Source organism: Salvelinus namaycush, chromosome 32 (genome assembly GCF_016432855.1).
Source record: "Salvelinus namaycush isolate Seneca chromosome 32, SaNama_1.0, whole genome shotgun sequence".
Classification (NCBI taxonomy): domain Eukaryota; kingdom Metazoa; phylum Chordata; class Actinopteri; order Salmoniformes; family Salmonidae; genus Salvelinus; species Salvelinus namaycush.
Genome location: NC_052338.1, coordinates 27,417,940 through 27,442,208, shown reverse-complemented (window position 1 = coordinate 27,442,208; position 24,269 = coordinate 27,417,940). Strand labels below are relative to the sequence as shown.

Here is a 24,269-nt window from a genome sequence, read left to right as displayed (position 1 = left end):
AATATCAGTCTGTCCCTGATGTTTTTCCTGGAGAGAAGTGGCTTCTTTGCTGCCCTTCTTGACACCAGGCCATCCTCCAAAAGTCTTCGCCTCACTGTGGGTGCAGATGCACTCACACCTGCCTGCTGCCATTCCTGAGCAAGCTCTGTACTGGTGGTTCCCGATCCTGCAGCTGAATCAACTTTAGGAGGCGGTCCTGGCGCTTGCTGGACTTTCTTGGGCGCCCTGAAGCCTTCTTCACAACAATTGAACCGCTCTCCTTGAAGTTCTTGATGATCCGATAAATGGTTGATTTAGGTGCAATCTTACTGGCAGCCATATCCTTGCCTGTGAAGCCCTTTTTGTGCAAAGCAATGATGACGACACATGTTTCTTTGCAGGTAACCATGATTGACAGAGGAAGAACAATGATTCCAAGCACCACCCTCCTTTTGAAGCTTCCAGTCTGTTATTCGAACTCAATCAGCATGACAGAGTGATCTCCAGCCTTGTCCTCGTCAACACTCCTGTGTTAACGAGAGAATCACTGACATGATGTCAGCTGGTCCTTTTGTGGCAGGGCTGAAATGCAGTGGAAATGTTTTTTGAGGATTCAGTTCATTTGCATGGCAAAGAGGGACTTTGCAATTAATTGCAATTCATCTGATCACTCTTCATAACATTCTGGAGTATCTGCAAATTGCCATCATACAAACTGAGGCAGCAGACTTTGTGTCATTCTCAAAACTTTTGGCCATGACTGTACACTCAATGAATTGTGTTTTTTTGTAGACACTTACAAAAAGCTGTAAGAGAATCTACTTCAGAATATGAAAGTAAGACTTGTTTTCAGAAACTTTAATGTGTTTGGAAAGAAATTGAAAGCCGAATTCATTTGTGATTGAGTCGACATACGCAGCGTTTACCGTGAACGGCGTCTCCGCTAAAGCAGGAAAATTGCCTTAAAATGTCAATCACGCTGTAAAGCTGAACTTATGCAATGCGGATTGAATAGAGCCCTCACAGTATATTACCTCTACATTTAATGTAGAAGTGTTTATAAATATATTATATTATTATTTACAATAAAAGTGACTCAAATGACACAATGCATAATATTGTACTGAAGAATGTTTGTTTCAAATGCTTGTGTTTTTGTTTTTCACGTTTTGTGTTTGCTTTTCATGTATTGTGCAATCGATGTGTATATAGTTATAGGTAACTACCAAAATAAAGGAAACATCAACATAAAGCGTCTTAATACAGCATTGGTCCACCGCAATCCAGAACAGTTTCAATGTGCCTTGGCATAGATTCTACAAGTATCTGGAACTCTATTAGAGGGATGCGACACCTTTCTTCCATGAGAAATTCCATCATTTGGTGTTTTTTTGATGGTGGTGGAAAACGCTGTCTCAGGCGCCGCTCCAGAATCTTCCATGAGTTTTTAATTGGGTTGAGACCTGATGTCTGAGACGGCCATGGCATATGGCTTACATAGTTCTCATGCCCTGTGGATGGGGGCATTGTCATCCTATGGGGGCATAGCCATGGTAGTCAAAATATCCAGCATTTTTATACATGACCCTAAGCATGATGGGATGTTAATTACTTAATTAACTTAGGAACCACACCTGTGTGGGAGCACCTGCTTTAAATATGCTTTGTATCCCTGTTTATATTATCTTGGCAGTTACCTGTCTATTGCCTCTGTAAGACATCAAGTCAAAGCATATTGCTATTTGTGTAAGATTATCAGGCTTTTTAATAATATATCAATATGTTGCATTTCGTCATTTCACAGTTCTACGTAGTTGCAATGCTGCCACTAAACTATGAATTCTGTTTTTAGTAAAATGTACTGTATATTTATGAACCATCCATTGTCTCTGAATGGCGTTAAATATTAACTAAACATAGCCATTACCCAAAACAACAAAGGACAAATACTTTCCAGATAAATTTCTGTAAATTTAATGAAACAATGTATTGCTTTAGAGATGTGTTTCAAAACACAAGGTTGTTGTTGGACACCAGTTGGGACTTTGTTCAGAATGACCAAAGAAAACAGTCAGAATATAGTATTTGGGTTACAGCACAGGAGGGCTTTGGGGCTTTGACACTGGAGGAGGACTGTGGGATAGTATTGTTTCGTGCCACATCAACTAATTAAAAAACGTCAAGCACCTTACATACAGATCAGGGTAGATGGTGAATGGTAAAAACAGGATGTGGTCTGTTCAATATAGAAAACAACACAAAGCAAAGGATCATGGGAGACAAAAAAAGTCACTAAGCTAAAAATGATCATCATAGCCACAAAAGACAGTGAATCCTACGGTAATAAAAGAAAAACTAAGAAACACAGTGTTAAAATGCTGATATTCAATAGTACAATGTAAAGTGTAAAGCTCTTTTCCTTTCATTCTCTTTGTAGGATGTGTGAGGGGTAGATATTCAGACAAGTTCATTTTTGCTGAGGTCACAATTCTAAAGAGGTAAATACAAACAAATCAGGGGGTAGCCTAACAGTACACTGTAGGGTATTTGGAGGGGGGGGGGGGGGGTCTACGACAATCACACAAGGGATGTCCACAGGATTCGGTCTGAGACACACTAGTTGTCATGGCAATGACATGCGCCGTAAAAAGGTTTCCTTGGCAACAGTGCTCAGAGTTCTGGAATATTGCATAGTGTCTCATCTTCATTGTTGACCTGTGTTGATATAACAATAATAAATACTCTTTCTAGAGCAGTCCCCAGACAAGAAGAAAAAACATAATTCCTTCTCAGGGATACAACTACAAAAAAACTAACGTAATAACAAATAAATTAAAAAATATGGCCCAAATGATTGGCCTTGATGTTTATTTTTTCATGTTTTTGAATTCCACGTTGGTATGAATAGAAAGATCGTTCGTAAAAAGTTACAAAATACTAAAATATATAAGAAGTCTTTCCCTTCGAGTTTCCAGTAGAAAACAGTTGCATTGTGTGCAGGAAGTAAGGAGAGAGGAGGAGGCGCTTGGTTTGGTTGGTTTTCTCCCCGTCAAAGTACCACAGATTACCAACCCCCTTTCTCATGTCCTTTCCCCCGCCTCGGGGGTTGAACACACTAGGTCGACCCAGTCAGACAGTGTCCGGTTGGGGTTCAGTAGACCCAGTTAACGGGGACCCACTGTGGTTCGGAGCAGAGTTTGTCGACGGCAGCCTGTAGCGTCTGGAAGGCGCGGTCCAGGTTGTCGTTGGTGATGATGAGGTCGAAGTAGTGGTTGTAGGCCCTCTGGATACGAGCACTCTCATCAACAGTCTTCCTCAGATCCACATCCTGACAGAGACAGAGGGTGAGTGTGTGTCTTTGTCTCTGTGTGTGTGTAAAACTTACTGTGATGCAGAATGGGTAACAAGTACACTATGTGAGTGTTGTGTGTTCTAGCGAGATAATGTTCCATAAAAACCAGTGTTATGCCCTGAAATCACATTACAATGGAAGGATACCAGAAAGCAACATGTGAAAATACTCTGGGAATAAGCGGCTGTGTCTATGCCCAGGAAAAGGTCCTGACCGTGAGTTGTTTGGTGGTGATTCCAGCGTCCACCGTAGCTTTGTGCATGGCCTTGAGCGTCTCAAACTCTGGTGCTGCGATGAACACCACATACGGCATGAACTCTGCTGTCTTTAGTACCTTCAGAGCCTACTGTCCAGACAGAGAGGGGGTCAGTGAACCAGCTAGAGATGACAAAGACATCCACAGAGAGACAGACATCCACAGACAGACAGACAGATATCCACAGACAGGCAGGCAGGCTGACATCCACAGGCAGGCAGACAGACAGACAGGCAGATATCCACAGACAGGCAGGAAACCACAGGCAGACAGGCAGGCATCCACAGGCAGACAGGCACATATGTACAGTATCTCATACTAGGATTCTATCTGGAATTGAAAGGTGTTGTTTTACAGTAAAACTATGTTGCACTTTTTAAATGCACTACAAAGTTTGATTTGATTGTGACCTGTGGGTTGACGTCCAGGATGCAGGTTCGTCTCGTGTCCACCACCTCGTGGATGGAGTCCATCTTGGTTCCGTAGAGGTTCCCGTCGTACTCGCCGTGCTCCAGGTAACGGCCCGCCTTCACGTCCGCCTCCATCTCCGTCCGTGTTACGAACTGGTACGAGTTACCGTCCAGCTCATCGTCACGGGGACGCCGGGAGGTGACTAAGGGAGTAGCAGTGGGTGGAGGAGCGGTGGGTGGAGGAGAGGAGCGACAAGAACAGAGAGACAGTTGGAGAGGGAGGAGAGGAGCGACAAGAACAGAGAGAGTTAGAGGGAGGAGAGATAAGAAAAGAGAGAGAGTGAGAGAGGGAGGAGAGATAAGAAGAGACAGATGAGAGAGAATGCGCATGAATGAGTGAAGAGAAGAGTGGAGCATTGGGGGAAGCTGACGAGTCAGTCTGACTTAAAACATTTAAATTAAATGTTCTATTGGGTTTCTGTCTGATCTGACAGAGAGCACTGAGCGTACAGTGGTCCATTAGGTTCTGGAGGGGGTTCTAGCATAGAAATAGAATTAGAACAGTAATTACACCAGTAATTACACCAGCAATTACACCAGTAATTAGAACAGTAATTACAACAGTAATTACAACAATAATTACACCAGCAATTAGACCAGTAATTACAACAGTAATTAGAACAGTATGGATTGCAGACTCACAGGGGATGGTGGTTCCGAAGTGTGTTGGGTTGAGGACCACCAGTCGGTTCTTGAGGCTACGGCGGCCCACCCCCTGGGCTCCAATCAGAACCAAGGTCTTCCTCTGGAACGGGGGCATCTTGGCCACCTCCTCATAGATCTGCAGCTCGTGCCTGTCAAACTCTGCCCTCAGCCAATCACAGAGAGGAACACAGGAGAGTTAGCCAATCAGACAGGAGAATATAGAGTTGTCAGTCAATGAGGGAAGGGACATAAACAGTCGATCAGTAAATTGGGAACTACACAAGTCAGGAAGTAAAAGAGTGAGGCCCAGCACAAACAACCAATGACAAGAATGAGCCATGACAGATTTAGCCAATGAGAGAAGGGTATGAATGCTTACCTGCGTTCCTGGCTGTTAGGTACATCATTTTCTTCTTTTTCTTTCCAGTTATTGTACCACACAGAATCCCTGTTGACACACATCAGTACACACCAACACACATCCGTACACATCAATACACATCAATACACATCAACACACACCAATACACATCAGTACACATCAATACACATCAGTACACATCAGTACACATCAACACACATCAGTACACATCAATACACATCAACACACATCAACACACGCCAATACACACATCAATACAAGTGCAAGCAAGTCTTCCCTATTTGTCTTTGCATCTGAAGGCCACAAGGGGGCAGGCTCAACCCATTCTAAGGTAACAATCTATTAAATCATTATGACTTCATTGGCTGGCCTCACAGTTTAAAGACAAACTAAACTATTTCAAGTAAGTGCTCTCCACTGTCATGGATGTGTTATGGAAAAGGTCCTCTCAGAGTTGCTCAGAGCATGAGCCAGTCAGCTCAGTTCAAACCAAATTATATTCATCACATGCGCTGAATACAACAGGTGTAGACTTTACTGTGAAATGTTTATTTACGAGCACTTTCCCAACAATGCAGAATTAAAAAGTAAGAACAATTTGGAACACATTTCTAAATAAACAGTAACACAATAAAATATCAATAAAGAGACTATATAGATAGAGTACTGGTAGCGAGTCAATGTGCAAGGGCACCATGTAGGTAGTGGTGAAGGTGTAGGTAGGGGTGAAGGTAAAAGTGACCAGTCAATCAGGATAGATAATAAACAGAGTAGCTGCAGCATATGTGAAGAGTGTGAAAGAGTGTCTACGGGTGTGTGGTGTCAATATGCATGTGTGTGTGTGTGTGTGGTGTCAATATGCATGTGTGTGTGTGTGTGGTGTCAATATGCATGTGTGTGTGTGTGTGTGTGTGTGTGGTGTCAATATGCATGTGTGTGTGTGTGTGTGGTGTCAATATGCATGTGTGTGTGTTTGTGTGTCTGAACGTATGTAGTGTGTGTGTGTGTGTGTGTGTGTGTGTGTGTGTGTGTGTGTGTGTGTGTGTGTGTGTGTGTGTGTGTGTGTGTGTGTGTGTGTGTGTGTGTGTTTTAGTGCTGCAGGACGCAAATTTCAGTTTGAAAAAGCTAGCCTTTGCTTTCCTAACTGACTGTGTGTATTGGGTCCTGACTTCCCTGAAAAGTTGCATATCGCGGGGACTATTCGATGCTAGTGCAGTACGCCACAGGGTGTTTTTGTGCTGGTCAAGGGCAGTCACATCTGGAGTGAAACAAGGGCTATATCTGTTCTTAGTTCTAACATTTTTGAGGGGCATGCTTATTTAAGATGGTGTGTGTGTGTGTGTGTGTGTGTGTGTGTGTGTGTGTGTGTGTGTGTGTGTGTGTGTGTGTGTGTGTGTGTGTGTGTGTGTGTGTGTGTGTGTGTGTTTTCATAGGAAATGGTGCCATCTACAGGTTCAATGTGGTCAATGCAGTCTAGATACATTTTTGCACCACTTCCCCATAGTGTTTCTCACACTGTCAGCAGAGGGTGCTGTTCTACAAGGCCAGTCCTAGAGAGATCACTAGTCTGGATTGTCAGGCTTGTAGCAGTGAAACCAGAGATCATTCACAGCTGCACTTCAGATGTTATGATACCTAACTAACATACATGGCATCTTGTTTCAGTGCTGATCCCCAATGACATCAATGCTAAACACTCTCTCTGTAATCAACTACAACTGGTCTATGCTGATCTGTACAGATTGTAACTTGAGTCATGTGGGTGTGAATGCATGAATGTAAGAGTGTATCCTGTATTATAAACTGGGTGGTTCGAGCCCTGAATGCTGATTGTCTAACAGCTGTGATATATCAACCGTATTCCACTGGTATGACAAAATATGTATTTTTACTGCTCTAATTACATTGGTAACCAGTTTATAAGAGCAATAAGGCACCTCAGGGGTTTGTGATATATGGCCAATATATCATGGCTAAGGGCTGTATCCAGGCACTCCGCTTTGCATCGTGCTTAAGAACAGCCCTTAGCCATGGTATATTGGCCATATACCACACCTCGGGAATTATTGCTTAATTAGGATGTCTTCTCTTTCAGTGTGTGTGTGTGTGTGTGTGTGTGTGTGTGTGTGTGTGTGTGTGTGTGTGTGTGTGTGTGTGTGTGTGTGTGTGTGTGTGTGTGTGTGTGTGTGTCTGTGTCTGTGTCTGTGTCTGTGTGTGTGTTTGTGGGTAGAGTCCAGTGGGTGTGTGGGTAGAGTCCAGTGAGTGTGTGGGTAGAGTCCAGTGGGTGTGTGGGTAGAGTCCAGTGAGTGTGTGGGTAGAGTCCAGTGGGTGTGTGGGTAGAGTCCAGTGAGTGTGTGGGTAGAGTCCAGTGAGTGTGTGGGTAGAGTCCAGTGGGTGTGTGGGTAGAGTCCAGTGAGTGTGTGGGTAGAGTCCAGTGAGTGTGTGGGTAGAGTCCAGTGAGTGTGTGGGTAGAGTCCAGTGGGTGTGTGGGTAGAGTCCAGTGGGTGTGTGGGTAGAGTCCAGTGGGTGTGTGGGTAGAGTCCAGTGAGTGTGTGGGTAGAGTCCAGTGAGTGTGTGGGTAGAGTCCAGTGAGTGTGTGGGTAGAGTCCAGTGGGTGTGTGGGTAGAGTCCAGTGAGTGTGTGGGTAGAGTCCAGTGAGTGTGTGGGTAGAGTCCAGTGAGTGTGTGGGTAGAGTCCAGTGAGTGTGTGGGTAGAGTCCAGTGAGTGTGTGGGTAGAGTCCAGTGATTTGTGTGGGTAGAGTCCAGTGAGTGTGCATAGAGTCGGTGCAAATAAAAAGGGGGTCAATGTAAATATTCTGGGTAGCCATTTGATTAACTGTTCAGCAATCTTATGGCTTGGGGGGTAGAAGCTGTTCAGGAGCCTTTTGGTCCCGGACTTGGTGCTCCTGTACCGTCTGCCGAGCGGTGGCAGACAGAACAGTCTATGACTTGGGTGGCTGGAGTCTTAGACAGTTTAGCGCATCTTGCTGAAAATGGAGCGAAGAGGCAAAGTAAAGCCTACCTGAGCCGTCAAAGTCTCGTGGGACGAAAGCTTTCCTCTTCTCCTCCAGAAACTGACTGGGGATCAGTCCAGTGGCTCCACCAACCACATGACATGCCTAGCACAGGACAGAGCACATCAGATGACAGAACCAGTCTCACTCAACCAGTAGAAATCAGTATATAACCTATAGAAATCAGTATACAACTAGTAGAAATCAGTATACGACCTGTAGAAATCAGTATACAACTAGTAGAAATCAGTATACGACCTGTAGAAATCAGTATACAACCAGTAGAAATCAGTATACAACCAGTAGAAATCAGTATACAACTAGTAGAAATCAGTATACAACCAGTAGAAATCAGTATACAACTAGTAGAAATCAGTATACAACCAGTAGAAATCAGTATACAACTAGTAGAAATCAGTATACGACCTGTAGAAATCAGTATACAACCAGTAGAAATCAGTATACAACTAGTAGAAATCAGTATACAACTAGTAGAAATCAGTATACAACTAGTAGAAATCAGTATACAACCAGTAGAAATCAGTATACAACCAGTAGAAATCAGTATACAACTAGTAGAAATCAGTATACAACTAGTAGAAATCAGTATACAACCAGTAGAAATCAGTATACAACCAGTAGAAATCAGTATACAACTAGTAGAAATCAGTATACGACCAGTAGAAACCAGTATACAACTAGTAGAAATTAGTAAATGACCATTAGAAACCAGTATACAACCAGTAAAAACCAGTATAGAACCAGTAGAAACCAGTATACAACCAGCACAAATCAGTATACAACCAGTGGAAACCAGTGTACACCAGCAGAAACCAGTTCACAACCAGTAGAAGTCAGTATACAACCAGCAGAAACCAGTAAAAGCAGGGAGCCGCTGGTTCAAAAACCCGAGCCGACAAGGTGAAAAATCTGTCCATGTGCCCTTGAGCTAGGCACTTAACCCTTATTTGCTCCAGGGGCCCGGTACTTCTATGGCTGACCCTGTAAAACAATACATATCACTGCACCTATCCAGTGTATGTGACAATAAAACATCTTATTTACTATTTATAGAAACCAATACAAAACCAGTAGACAGTAGTAACATATTTAAAACCAGTAGAGACCAGTACAAACCAGCAGAGTACAGTGAACAACCAGTAGACAACATTAAAAACCAGTACATAAAAACAGTTTGTGGTCAGGATGGGGTCTGTAAATGTGTGGTGTGGATGTATAAAATCTAGTGGAGGAGAATGTCCTCTTGAAACACCATCATCACCTGCCACCAGTTGGGGTCCTCTCTGTTGACGATCTGAAGGAGGTCCCCCCTCTTGAAGCCAATCCCCGCCTCTCGACACGGGATCAGATGGTCATTGACTGGATCGTAGTCAAAGTGTGGTTGCACGTACACCTGAGAAAAGGGAGGTATGATGGTAATCAATGGTGCTTCTACAACCAACCTACAACTATATGAAGTCAATCTGATTCTCTCTATTTACAACAGCTAGGTAGATAATGTTGGTGTAATGATTTGAAGTTTTGGTTTAAAACAGAATTAAAGGGCAACTGAATGCAAAAAATATACTTCTCAGGTTGAAAATGGCCAATGTGGTATAGATATTAGTCAGAAACATTTATTCCAGGGCCAAAACGTACTAAAAAGTGTAAGGATATTTGGGTCAGTACATTCCAAAGTCAGTATGTTCCAAAACTGAGTTGTGTGAGATTTGTGTAACTGAGGTAGTCAAGACTTAGCCCACTGGGCACAGACATCAATTCAATACCTATTCCACAACGTGGAAACGACGTTGATTCAACCAGTGTGTACCCAGTGGGAGCTACATGAGGGTTGGGTTTGGATTACCATCATGCCCACTTGCCCACTAACTTGGGATTGTAATAGATAAAGTTGTAAAACAAAACGGCACAGAAGCACACAGTGACTTGAGACGTTAGCTAGATTCATTGACAAACACATAGATGGAACTTTAGCTAGCGAGTGATTTGGGGCACTGATAAACAGTGTGTAACTTGTGCAGGATTTACAATAGTTTGACGGTGCTTATCATGAAGTTGTATACATGTTATCAGAAATCAGTCATGAGCGCAGCCTGCAGCAGCTGACCCAATACTGTCTGCAGTGCATACAGACTCGTTTTCATGCAGATGTTTTATCTTGAGAAATACTGCACCAAACTAGTTAGATGTAAAACTGCTTGACTAAGACCTCGGCAAAAACTGTACAATTTATTAGATTACTTGATTTATTTTAGATTAATTCTGACTATTTTAAGAAAGAAGTAGTGGCTTTGTTGTTGCTATGGTGACTTAAGGGGGACAAATAACAATATCTGCCAGGGTATGATATAAAGAACATGACACACCCACATCAAACCACACCCACAAGACGCAAATCAGTTTTATCTTAATGAGCAGCAGAAAAGCCTTTGTAAAATTAGTGAGTTCAGCCCCCGTTAAGTGTATGTATACAGTGCATTCAGAAAGTATTCAGACCCCTTCCCTTTTTCCACATTTTGTTACGTTATAGCCTTATTCTAAAATGTATTAAATACATGTTTCCCCCTCACCAATCTACATAATGGCAAAGTGAAAACAGGTTTTTAGATTTTTTTACAAATGTATTCAAACTTAAAAAACAGAAATACCTTATTTACATAAGTATTCAGACCCTTTGCTATGAGACTCGAAATTGAGCTCAGGTGCATCCTGTTTCCATTGATCATCCTTGAAATGTTTCTACAACTTGATTGGAATCCACCTGTGGTAAATTCAATTGATTGAACATGATTTGGAAAGGCACACACCTGTCTATATAATGTCCCACAGTTGACAGTGCATGTCAGAGCAAAAACTAAGCCAGGAATTGAAGGAATTGTCCGTAGAGCTCTGAGACAGGATGGTGTCAAGGCACAGATCTGGGGAAGAGTACCAAAACATGTTGCACCAATGAAGGTCCCCAAGAACACAGTGGCCTCCATCATTCTTAAATGGAAGAAGTTTGGAACCACAAAGACTCTTCCTAGAGCTGGCTGCCCGGCCAATCTAAGCAATCTGGGGAGAAGGGTCTTGGTCAGGGAGGTGACCAAGAACCCAATGGTCACTCTGACAGAGATCCAGAGTTCCTCTGTGGAGATGTGAGGACCTTCCAGAAGGACAACCATCTCTACAGCACTCCATCAATCAGGCCTTTATGGTAAAGTGGCCAGACGGAAGCCACTCCTCAGTAAAAGGCACATGACAGCCCGCTTGGAGTTTACAAAAGGCACCTTAAGGACTATCAGACCACGAGAAACAAGATTCTCTGGTCTGATGAAACCAAGATTGAAATCTTTGGCCTCAATGCCAAGCTTCACGTCTGGAGGAAACCTGGCACCATCCCTACGGTGAAGCACGGTGGTGGCAGCATCATGCTGTGGGGATGTCTTTCAGCGGCAGAGACTGGGAGACTAATCAGGATCGAGGGAAAGATTAACTGAGCAAAGTACAGAGGGATCCTTGATGAAAACCTGCTCCAGAGCACTCAGGACCTCAGACTGGGGCAAAGGTTCACCTTCCAACAGGACAACGAACCTAAGCACACAGCCAAGACAACGCAGGAGTGGCTTCGGGACAAGTCTCTGAATATCCTTTAGTGGCCCAGCCAGAGCCTGGACTTGAACCCGATCAAACATCTCTGGAGAGACCTGAAAATAGCTGTGTAGGGACGGTCCCCATCCAACCTGACAGAGCTTGAGAGGATCTGCAGAGAAGAATGGGAGAAACTCCCCAAATACAGGTGTGCCAAGCTTGTAGCGTCATACCCAACAAGACTCGAGTCTGTTGGCACTGCCAAAGTTGCTTCAATGAAGTACTGAGTAAAGGGTTTGAATACTTATGTAAATGTGATATTTAAGTTTTTTTTGTATTACAGTTTTTTACAATCACTTTGGCAGTAATTTCGGAACCTTGATGTCATTTTTCAAAACTCTAACACTTTTTCCAATTGCTTGGATACAATACACATAAAGCTAAGATCATTTGTTCATTGAACTAAAATCACCTGTTCAAAAAGTATTACCATTTCAAAATTCAATTCACACATTACATCTGAGATAACTGTCTATTCATTTCATTACAACGATCTAACTATCAATTGATACAACTGCTCAAAATGATAAGTAACTGTTGCATTACTCTTAATGCATAGTTTTATGGAAACTGACAATTAATATTCCATGTTTAGATCATGAAAGTTTCAAGATAACGAGATCCATTGACACCAATTACCGTGGAACATGAACCAATTGGACTACATTATCTATGGATGTAATATTTCATCATCATTCTTTATCAGACACAGTTTCAATGGTCCCATGTACCACTTTTCCAGACCATGTTTTCAGATTTGACATTACTGTACACTCACCGGCCACTTTATTAGGTACACCTATCTAGTACTGGGTAGGACACCCTTTTGCCTCCACAACAGCCTGAATTATTCACGGTGTTCAAATCAAATCAAATTTATTTATAAAGCCCTTCTTACATCAGCTGATATCTCAAAGTGCTGTACAGAAACCCAGCCTAAAACCCCAAACAGCAAGCAATGCAGGTGTAGAAGCACGGTGGCTAGGAAAAACTCCCTAGAAAGGCCAAAACCTAGAAAGAAACCTAGAAAGGAACCAGGCTATGAGGGGTGGCCAGTCCTCTTCTGGCTGTGCCGGGTGGAGATTATAACAGAACATGGCCAAGATGTTCAAATGTTCATAAATGACCAGCATGGTCAAATAATAATAATCACAGTAGTTGTTGAGGGTGCAGTGTTGTATGTTAAGAGATGCCCTTCTGCACACCACTGTTTTAAACTGCTGTTATTTGAGCATTTGTGGCCTTTCTGTTAGTTTGAATGAGTCTGGACATTCTCCTCTTACCTCTCTCATTAACAAGGTTTTGGCCACAGAACTGCCGCTCACTGAATGTGTTTTGTTTATCGCACCATTCTCTGTAAACTCTAGAGACTGTAGTGCGTAAAAATCCCAGGAAGGCAGCTGTTTCTGAGATGCTGGAATCACCATATGTGGCATCAACAATCATAGGCATCTCTCAGGTCAAAGTTGCTTAGATTACGCATCTTGCCCGTTCTAATGTTTGGTCGAACAACATCTAAAGCTCTCTACTCTATATACTCTATATATTGAGTTGCAGGCAGCCACATGATTCGCTGTTCGAATGTAACCGTCCTTGATGAGCTAAATCAGGTCTGTAGAGCTGATGGCATGACCTATGTCATTGTGTGGGATACTGTCAGGTTCCACCATGCTCAAATGGTGCAAGCATGGTTTCAGGCCCATCCACAATTTACCACCCTGTGCTTACCCCCATACTCTCCTTTCCTTAACCCGATTGAGGAATTTTTCTCCACATGGAGGTGGAAGGTATATGATAGGCGCCCTCACGAACAAGCCACCCTTCTCCAGGCCATGGATGACATCACGGCCCACCAGTGTCAGGCCTGGATTCGCCATGCCCGAAGATTCTTCCCAAGATGTTGGCTAATGAAAACATTCATTGTGATGTGGATGAGAACCTGTGGCCAAATCCACAAGACAGGGTTGATGGAAATATAGAAGTACAGTAATCAATCTTTTGTTCTGGTTTTTACAGTAAGCCAGGTGAGGAACACTGCAGTTGACCTTTAACTGTTGTTTATTTTTTTGTAGCTAATAATTTTAGCTTTTATTCAAAGAAACCTATGTTGTGATTTTATTGTATTTCATCAATAAATTTCATATTTTGTTCAATGATTCCACTGTGTCTGTAGTATTCTCTCTACCCATCATTTTACAGTGATGTATTTACGTGTAGTAGCATAATGAAACATGTATCACATATTTTGTACTACAATATTTAATGATTGTACGAACAACTACACAGTGAAACTATCGGTATCTTGTGTGTGGGTGATCTAAATGAATGGTCTATTGGTATTTCATGATAAATTAGTTATTTGAACCAATGATTCTGCAAGTGCAAGGTATCTTTAACGATATGAATGCACAATGCAATGTTTTGAACATTGGACAGCCTGTGTTACAAGTGATGACCGTTTTGAGTTTTGTGTCTAGAGTTTTGAAAAATGACCACAAGATTCTGAAATTAGTGCCAAAGTGATTGTTAAAAACTGTAATAAAAAAAAATACATTTTTTAAAACAGTTTTTGCTTTGTCATTATGGGGTATTATATGCAGATTGAAGAGGGGAAAAAACGATTTAATCCATTGTAGAATAAGGCAGTAACGTAACAAAATGCGGAAACAGTCAAGGGGTCTGAGAGAGAGAGAGAGAGAGAGAGAGAGAGAGAGAGAGAGAGAGAGAGAGAGAGAGAGAGAGAGAGAGAGAGAGAGAGAGAGAGAGAGAGAGAGAGAGAGAGAGAGAGAGAGAGAGAGAGAGAGAGAGAGAGAGAGAGAGAGAGAGAGAGAGAGAGAGAGAGAGAGAGAGAGAGAGAGAGAGAGAGAGCATAAATGCTTGAGAGAGGGCACATGTTTGCATCCATGTGTGTGTGTGTGTGTTTGTGTACCTGTGGTGGGGCAGGTGCATCTCTATAACTAGGCAGTATCTTCAGAGTGATTCCTCCGCTGCAGTCCTTCAGCATCTCCTGCAGCTCAGTGGGGTTGTTACCTACGTCCCGCCCATTCACTTCCTTTATGATGTCACCCACGTGTAGCAGACCCTGTCTGTCAATCATTCCTCCGTGGAGGATCCTAGCGATGACCAGCTCCTCCTTCTCCACTCTGAACGTCACTCCCTGAGAGAGGGAAGGAACGGAAGGTCAATGAAATCATATTACAGAGATGCAGAAACACACAAACATGCTCACACACACACGCACAAACAACCTAATATGTACACATACACACTCCCCCTATGTCTCCCTCTGTCTCCCTCTGACCAGTGGTTCTCCAGCCTTCTTGCGGATGCCGATCATGCGTACAGCGTCGGCCTGCATCAGAGCACTGTTCACCAGCGCCTCATTGGACAGCTCTGCTAGGGGCACAGCTTCATAGCACTTAGAGGCTACCATGTCATGGGCCTCCAGGAGGGACTGAGAGAGAGAGAGAGAGAGAGAGAGCGAGAGAGAGAGAGAGAGAGAGAGAGAGAGAGAGAGAGAGAGAGCGAGAGAGAGAGAGAGAGAGAGAGAGAGAGAGAGAGAGAGGTGGAGGAGAGGGGAGATGAGCAGGAGAAGGAGAAGGAGAGGATGAGGAAGATGGGTAGAAGGAGAAGGGAAGATGGGAGGGAAGAAAAACATTGAGGTTATAAATTGTGTTCATTGTCTTAAGCTGCAAACTGGAAGTTGTGTTTTAAATCATGAACACCAGTCCCTTTCTGACGTAAAACAAATATTAGGCTCCACCAAAATAAATGTCCCACATACAATTACAGGGATGGAACCATTTATCTTAAACCCCAAACCCCCCTCACTCCTTCCCAGTTCTCTTCCCTCCTTGGAGAAGCTGGCAGGAAGTGTGTGTGTGTAAGGGCTGACAGAGGGGAGAAACACCTAGTTTAAAGGGGAGAAACACAGCCTAGTTTAAAGGGGAGAGAAACACAGCCTAGTTTAAAGGGGAGAGAAACACAGCCTAGTTTAAAGGGAAGAAACACAGCCTAGTTTAAAGGGGAGAAACACAGCCTAGTTTAAAGGGGAGAGAAACACAGCCTAGTTTAAAGTGGAGAAACACAGCCTAGTTTAAAGGGGAGAAACAGCCTAGTTTAAAGGGGAGAAACACAGCCTAGTTTAAAGGGGAGAGAAACACAGCCTAGTTTAAATGGGAGAGAAACAGCCTAGTTTAAAGTGGAGAAACACAGCCTAGTTTAAAGTGGAGAAACACAGCCTAGTTTAAAGGGGAGAGAAACACAGCCTAGTTTAAAGGGGAGAAACACAGCCTAGTTTAAAGGGGAGAAACACAGCCTAGTTTAAAGGGGAGAGGAACACAGCCTAGTTTAAATGGGAGAGAAACACAGCCTAGTTTAAAGGGGAGAGAAACACAGCCTAGTTTAAAGTGGAGAAACACAGCCTAGTTTAAAGGGGAGAAACACAGCCTAGTTTAAAGGGGAGAAACAGCCTAGTTTAAAGGGGAGAAAGACAGCCTAGTTTAAAGGGGAGAGAAAGACAGCCTAGTTTAAAGGGGAGAGAAACAGCCTAGTTTAAAGTGGAGAAACACAGCCTAGTTTAAAGGGGAGAGAAACACAACCTAGTTTAAAGGGGAGAAAAACAGCCTAGTTTAAAGGGGAGAAACACAACCTAGTTTAAAGGGGAGAAACACAGCCTAGTTTAAAGGGGAGAAAAACAGCCTAGTTTAAAGGGGAGAGAAACAGCCTAGTTTAAAGTGGAGAAACACAGCCTAGTTTAAAGGGGAGAAACACAACCTAGTTTAAAGGGGAGAAACACAACCTAGTTTAAAGGGGAGAAACACAACCTAGTTTAAAGGGGAGAAACACAGCCTAGTTTAAAGGGGAGAAACAGCCTAGTTTAAAGGGGAGAAACAGCCTAGTTTAAAGGGGAGAGAAACACAGCCTAGTTTAAAGGGGAGAAACACAGCCTAGTTTAAAGGGGAGAAACAGCCTAGTTTAAAGGGGAGAAACACAGCCTAGTTTAAAGGGCAGAGAAACACAGCCTAGTTTAAAGGGAATAGAAACACAGCCTAGTTTAAAGGGGAGAAACAGCCTAGTTTAAAGGGAATAGAAACACAGCCTAGTTTAAAGGGGAGAAACAGCCTAGTTTAAAGGGGAGAAACACAGCCTAGTTTAAAGGGGAGAGAAACACAGCCTAGTTTAAAGGGGAGAAACACAACCTAGTTTAAAGGGGAGAAACACAGCCTAGTTTAAAGGGGAGAAACACAGCCTAGTTTAAAGGGGAGAAACACAGCCTAGTTTAAAGGGGAGAAACACAACCTAGTTTAAAGGGGAGACAAACAGCCTAGTTTAAAGGGAATAATAATCAACTTTTTTCCCACCTCCTGCTAAATGAAGGGAGAGATATGTAATGATATGGAAGGCATGTGTTGTTAAGTGACGGCTGAGTTAGAGAGGACAGAACATCATAACTCCAAACATAACCTACAGCGTAAAACTGTCAAACACAATCACACTCTCCCTCTCTCTCGCTGTCTGTCTCTGTCTCTCTCACTCTTCTCTCACTCTTCTCTCTCTCCTCTCTCTCTCTTCTCTCTTTCTCTCTCATATCAAGGTCTTATCTTTGAGCTGACAGCATGCATGCTTCTGATTGGTGCAGAGATATTCCATTCTCAAATATATAAATCCTATTGGTTCACACTCTGAAAATCCCTCCAAGTCCTCTGATAGGTCAATGGATAGAGGTCAGTATTCTAAGGGAGGGGTTTGATCCTAAACCATCTCCCCTTTCATAACAAGAGTTGAGATGCATGTACATGTACCGTATAGAACTGTTGCTGTACCAATATATAACCATCAACATTGAATAACACCATAACATTTTCTGCTCATCCTTTGCCCAATCCTAAATCCTAAATTGTCCCCATATGAGAACCCTTTTGGTTCCAGGTAGAACCCTGTTGGGTTCAAGGTAAAACCCTTTCCCCCAAAGAGCTCTCCTGTGGGGACAGTCAAATAACCTTTTTGGAACCCTTTTTTCTAAGAGTGTAGCCAATGCTTTCAGATTCACAAGAATTAGCATCAACTACACCCTTTAACTTTAGTGACTGGGTTCCTCACCTGGAAGTGGGGCTCCTGGAGGATTCGGGAGAGTTCAGCTGCACTGTCGTCGCGGACGCTGAGGGCGGTGATGTCGCCCAGGATGTCTGTGACCAGCTCCACGTTGTTGTCCTGCACCGCCTCCAGCCTCACGTCCTCCAATCGCTCGTGGGCCTGCGGGGGTCAGAGGTTAAAGGTTATAGGGGTCATATAGACATGAGAGAAAGTGGTTCACTGGTTGATAGATAGTTTTGTTCTAACCATTGTTGTGGTTGGTCAGTAAGTTGTGTTTTTGAGTGAGGGATCTGTGGTGGTATTCTGATGAGGAAGTCCCCCCCCCCCCCCACTTGGACAGCCGACTATTTGGGGGCAGGAGTTCACGCCAGTCGTCAGAGTATCTGTCACCAGGGGGGTCAGTCTGTGACGAACAGAGAACTCCAGGGGCACCTCACACAGGCAGCCGTATGACCCTCATCCCCCTGCCCAGGCTGTGACGGTCACCAACAGGCCCTCGGCTGACTGGGATTGGGAGAGCTGCAGGCACTCCTCTTCCTGACATCCTCCTGTCTAGCAGGGACTAACCCACCCATGTGAATATGTCAGCTGTAACAGGGACTAACCCACCCATGTGAATATGTCAGCTGTAGCAGGGACTAACCCACCCATGTGAATATGTCAGCTGTAACAGGGACTAACCCACCCATGTGAATATGTCAGCTGTAGCAGGGACTAACCCACCCATGTGAATATGTCAGCTGTAACAGGGACTAACCCACCCATGTGAATATGTCAGCTGTAACAGGGACTAACCCACCCATGTGAATATGTCAGCTGTAGCAGGGACTAACCCACCCATGTGAATATGTCAGCTGTAACAGGGACTAACCCACCCATGTGAATATGTCAGCTGTAACAGGGACTAACCCACCCATGTGAATATGTCAGCTGTAGCAGGGACAAACCCACCCATGTGAATATGTCAGCTGTAGCAGGGACTAACCCACCCATGTGAATATGTCAGCACCTTAGCGGGGTCTAGCCTGCCAGCGTGTGGTCTGCCAGCCTGTAACCTGCCAGCCTGTAACCTGCCAGCGTGTGGTCTGCCAGCCTGTAACCTGCCAGCGTGTGCTCTGCCAGCCTGTAACCTGCCAGCGTGTGGTCTGCCAGCCTGTAACCTACCAACGTGTGGTCTACCATCCTGTAACCTACCAACGTGTGGTCTGCCAGCCTGTAACCTGCCAGCGTGTGGTCTGCCAGCCTGTAACCTGCCAGCCTGTAACCTGCCAGCGTGTGGTCTGCCAGCCTGTAACCTGCCAACCTGTGACCTGCCAGCCTGTAACCTCCCAGCGTGTGGTCTGCCAGCCTGTAACCTACCAACGTGTGGTCTGCCAGCCTGTAACCTGCCAATGTGTGGTCTGCCAGCCTGTAACCTACCAACGTGTGGTCTGCCAGCCTGTAACCTGCCAATGTGTGGTCTGCCAGCCTGTAACCTGCCAGCCTGTAACCTGCCAGCCTGTGACTTGCCAACCTGTGGCCTGTCAGTGTGTGAGTCAGTCTCAGTGTGTTCTCCCCTATGTGTGTCTGCTACCTTGAAGAGTGACCGTACAATGGGACTCTCCATGATGCCTCTGAGGAAGATGAGGTCGATGTCTTTGGCCCCCATGGAGGTAGGCAGCTCCCCCAGGTTGTCCAACACCTGCTGCATCGCTGTGGGGGGAGAGGAGAGGAGGAGAGAGAGAGGGAGGGAGGAGAGAGGGTGAGGGATGTGGGAGAGGGGGGAGGGGGAGAGAGGGGGAGGGATGGGAGAGAGGGGGAAGGGAGGAGAGAGGGAGAGAGATGGGGAGAGAGGGGGAAGAGAGGAGAGAGGGGGAGGGATGGGGAGAGAGGGGGAAGAGAGGAGAGAGGGGGAGGGAGTGAGTAAGTCACACACATACAGTAGATGCAAGACACACACGCAACAAAAGTTAGTTTGTGTAAAAATAAATAGAACAAGTGAAAGTGTAGGCCTTGGGCCTCCCGGGTGGCGCAGTGGTCTAGGGCACTGCATCGCAGTGCTAGCTGCGCCACCAGAGTCTCTGGGTTCGCGCCCAGGCTCTGTCGCAGCCGGCCGCGACCGGGAGGTCCGTGGGGCGACGCACAATTGGGCTAGCGTCGTCCGGGTTAGGGAGGGTTTGGCCGGTAGGGATATCCTTGTCTCATCGCGCTCCAGCGACTCCTGTGGCTGGCCGGGCGCAGTGCGCGCTAACCAAGGGGGCCAGGTGCACGGTGTTTCCTCCGACACATTGGTGCGGCTGGCTTCCGGGTTGGAGGCGCGCTGTGTTAAGAAGCAGTGCGGCTTGGTTGGGTTGTGCTTCGGAGGACGCGTGGCTTTCGACCTTCGTCTCTCCCGAGCCCGTACGGGGGTTGTAGCGATGAGACAAGATAGTAATTACTAGCGATTGGATACCACGAAAATTGGGGAGAAAAGGGGGATAAAAATTTTAAACAATGAAGAAAAAAAAAAGAAAAAAAGTGTAGGCCTTAGTGACACCTGCCCTGTCTGTAGCCTCTCATACTGCCTTAGTGACCCCTGCCCTGTCTGTAGCCTCTCATACTGCCTTAATGACACCTGCCCTGTCTGTAGCCTCTCATACTGCCTTAATGACACCTGCCCTGTCTGTAGCCTCTCATACTGCCTTAGTGACACCTGCCCTGTCTGTACCCTCTCATACTGCCTTAGTGACACCTGCCCTGTCTGTACCCTCTCATACTGCCTTAGTGACACCTGCCCTGTCTGTACCCTCTCATACTGCCTTAGTGACACCTGCCCTGTCTGTAGCCTCTCATACTGCCTTAGTGACACCTGCCCTGTCTGTACCCTCTCATACTGCCTTAGTGACACCTGCCCTGTCTGTAGCCTCTCATACTGCCTTAGTGACACCTGCCCTGTCTGTAGCCTCTCATACTGCCTTAGTGACACCTGCCCTGTCTGTACCCTCTCATACTGCCTTAGTGACACCTGCCCTGTCTGTACCCTCTCATACTGCCTTAGTGACACCTGCCCTGTCTGTAGCCTCTCATACTGCCTTAGTGACACCTGCCCTGTCTGTAGCCTCTCATACTGCCTTAGTGACACCTGTCCTGTCTGTAGCCTCTCATACTGCCTTAGTGACACCTGCCCTGTCTGTACCCTCTCATACTGCCTTAATGACACCTGCCCTGTCTGTAGCCTCTCATACTGCCTTAGTGACACCTGCCCTGTCTGTACCCTCTCATACTGCCTTAGTGACACCTGCCCTGTCTGTAGCCTCTCATACTGCCTTAGTGACACCTGCCCTGTCTGTAGCCTCTCATACTGCCTTAGTGACACCTGTCCTGTTTGTAGCCTCTCATACTGCCTTAGTGACACCTGCCCTGTCTGTACCCTCTCATACTGCCTTAATGACACCTGCCCTGTCTGTAGCCTCTCATACTGCCTTAGTGACACCTGCCCTGTCTGTACCCTCTCATACTGCCTTAGTGACACCTGCCCTGTCTGTAGCCTCTCATACTGCCTTAGTGACACCTGCCCTGTCTGTAGCCTCTCATACTGCCTTAGTGACACCTGTCCTGTTTGTAGCCTCTCATACTGCCTTAGTGACACATGCCCTGTCTGTACCCTCTCATACTGCCTTAATGACACCTGCCCTGTCTGTAGCCTCTCATACTGCCTTAGTGACACCTGCCCTGTCTGTACCCTCTCATACTGCCTTAGTGACACCTGCCCTGTCTGTACCCTCTCATACTGCCTTAGTGACACCTGCCCTGTCTGTAGCCTCTCATACTGCCTTAGTGACACCTGCCCTGTCTGTAGCCTCTCATACTGCCTTAGTGACACCTGCCCTGTCTGTACCCTCTCATACTGCCTTAGTGACACCTGCCCTGTCTGTAGCCTCTCATACTGCCTTAGTGACACCTGCCCTGTCTGTACCCTCTCATACTGCCTTAGTGACACCTGCCCTGTCTGTACCCTCTCATACTGCCTTAGTGACACCTGCCCTGTCTGTACCCTCTCATACTGCCTTAATGACACCTGCCCTGTCTGTAGCCTCTCATACTGCCTTAGTGACACCTGCCCTGTCTGTACCCTCTCATACTGCCTTAGTGACACCTGCCCTGTCTGTAGCCTCTCATACTGCCTTAGTGACACCTGCCCTGTCTGTAGCCTCTCATACTGCCTTAGTGACACCTGCCCTGTCTGTACCCTCTCATACTGCCTTAGTGACACCTGCCCTGTCTGTACCCTATCATACTGCCTTAGTGACACCTGCCCTGTCTGTACCCTCTCATACTGCCTTAGTGACACCTGCCCTGTCTGTAGCCTCTCATACTGCCTTAGTGACACATGCCCTGTCTGTAGCCTCTCATACTGCCTTAGTGACACCTGCCCTGTCTGTAGCCTCTCATACTGCCTTAGTGACACCTGCCCTGTCTGTACCCTCTCATACTGCCTTAGTGACACCTGCCCTGTCTGTACCCTCTCATACTGCCTTAATGACACCTGCCCTGTCTGTAGCCTCTCATACTGCCTTAGTGACACCTGCCCTGTCTGTACCCTCTCATACTGCCTTAGTGACACCTGCCCTGTCTGTAGCCTCTCATACTGCCTTAGTGACACCTGCCCTGTCTGTAGCCTCTCATACTGCCTTAGTGACACCTGCCCTGTCTGTACCCTCTCATACTGCCTTAGTGACACCTGCCCTGTCTGTACCCTCTCATACTGCCTTAGTGACACCTGCCCTGTCTGTACCCTCTCATACTGCCTTAGTGACACCTGCCCTGTCTGTAGCCTCTCATACTGCCTTAGTGACACCTGTCCTGTCTGTAGCCTCTCATACTGCCTTAGTGACACCTGCCCTGTCTGTACCCTCTCATACTGCCTTAATGACACCTGCCCTGTCTGTAGCCTCTCATACTGCCTTAGTGACACCTGCCCTGTCTGTACCCTCTCATACTGCCTTAGTGACACCTGCCCTGTCTGTACCCTCTCATACTGCCTTAGTGACACCTGCCCTGTCTGTACCCTCTCATACTGCCTTAATGACACCTGCCCTGTCTGTAGCCTCTCATACTGCCTTAGTGACACCTGCCCTGTCTGTACCCTCTCATACTGCCTTAGTGACACCTGTCCTGTCTGTAGCCTCTCATACTGCCTTAGTGACACCTGCCCTGTCTGTACCCTCTCATACTGCCTTAGTGACACCTGCCCTGTCTGTACCCTCTCATACTGCCTTAGTGACACCTGCCCTGTCTGTACCCTCTCATACTGCCTTAGTGACATCTGCCCTGTCTGTAGCCTCTCATACTGCCTTAGTGACAACTGCCCTGTCTGTAGCCTCTCATACTGCCTTAGTGACACCTGCCCTGTCTGTACCCTCTCATACTGCCTTAGTGACACCTGCCCTGTCTGTACCCTCTCATTCTGCTTTAGCACAGTCCAGCCAAAACACACAACCACATTCAAATTCTACTTAGAATTCCCATGCCAATAGAATACAGTAGAAGTCTGTGCAACCTGCGGCCATGCCTGTAGTTCATTCACTCCCTCTCAATGTAGTTCAATAGACCAGTCCTTTTCACTGCAGTTGATAGGTCACAGCAATAAAAAACTGTCCAATTCAAATCCAAACTATAATCCAGTCAGACAAAAGACAACGTCAAAAACTAGACAAGCCTACTAATCAGTTCTTCTGTAGTTTTTTTTTGGTAGTTTGGTTTTCGTGCTGAAGCTTGTCCATCAGCCCTGGAAATGTTCCTCAATGGAAAACAACTTCCATCCAGAAGTCCACTAGACAGAAAATTGTGGTTTGATACGATTATATCGTCTTTCCAATTATCTCAATGAATTCCATTTCAGTCTGGTCCTGAGATGAAGACTTCTCTGACCCTGTGTGTCCTCTCTTGTCCTGACAAGGAGAGAGGTGTGGACTATCTAGGTATCAGAGAGCTAAGACGTTAAACCTAGGGTCTCAAAGCCCCGGTAAGCCCCTGTAATACACTTACAGCACTGTGGAGGTGTGTGTGTATGTGTGTGCGTGTTTGTGTTTGTGTGCATGCATTTGTGTGTGTGTGTGTGTGTGTGTGTGTGTGTGTCTGTGTGTGTGTGTGTGTGTGTGTGTGTGTGTGTGTGTGTGTGTGTGTGTGTGTGTGTGTGTGTGTGTGTGTGTGTGTCTGTGTGTGTGTGTGTGTGTGTGTGTGTGTGTGTGTGTGTGTGTGTGTGTGTGTGTGTGTGTGTGTGTGTGTGTGTGTGTGTGTGTGTGTTTGTATGCCTGAGATTAAATATGTAAAGCCATGAAGACAATGAAGTCCTCTGCAATAATCTAGTTCTCTTCACAGTTTCTCCTCCACTCTCTCCTTCTGCTGGTCTCTCTCTGGTTTCCCACGCTACGGTCCTGTAGTAGAATGAATCAAGGCCCGAGGA

General features: G+C 45.6%; 2 protein-coding genes across 2 annotated transcripts in view; one reads left to right on the top strand and one right to left on the bottom strand.

Annotated features, from left to right (window-relative positions):
* Window positions 1-2,425, top strand: part of LOC120027085 (gasdermin-E-like) — a 7,339-nt gene extending 4,914 nt beyond the window's left edge. Inside the window, exon 10 of the mRNA XM_038971925.1 lies at window positions 2,417-2,425. Within this exon, the coding sequence (XP_038827853.1) occupies window positions 2,417-2,425 (9 nt within the window). The remainder of the gene's footprint in view (window positions 1-2,416) is intronic.
* The window catches only part of LOC120027200 (MAGUK p55 subfamily member 6-like), a 26,465-nt gene continuing 4,162 nt past the window's right edge, over window positions 1,967-24,269 (bottom strand). The window contains exons 2-12 of the mRNA XM_038972092.1: window positions 19,437-19,537; window positions 17,852-18,004; window positions 15,051-15,203; window positions 14,679-14,906; window positions 9,381-9,512; window positions 8,107-8,203; window positions 5,082-5,150; window positions 4,700-4,861; window positions 3,998-4,200; window positions 3,546-3,674; window positions 1,967-3,307 (exon numbers count right to left, since the gene is read on the bottom strand). Of these exons, the coding sequence (XP_038828020.1) occupies window positions 3,131-3,307; window positions 3,546-3,674; window positions 3,998-4,200; window positions 4,700-4,861; window positions 5,082-5,150; window positions 8,107-8,203; window positions 9,381-9,512; window positions 14,679-14,906; window positions 15,051-15,203; window positions 17,852-18,004; window positions 19,437-19,537 (1,604 nt within the window). The 3' untranslated portion in view covers window positions 1,967-3,130. The remainder of the gene's footprint in view (window positions 3,308-3,545; window positions 3,675-3,997; window positions 4,201-4,699; window positions 4,862-5,081; window positions 5,151-8,106; window positions 8,204-9,380; window positions 9,513-14,678; window positions 14,907-15,050; window positions 15,204-17,851; window positions 18,005-19,436; window positions 19,538-24,269) is intronic.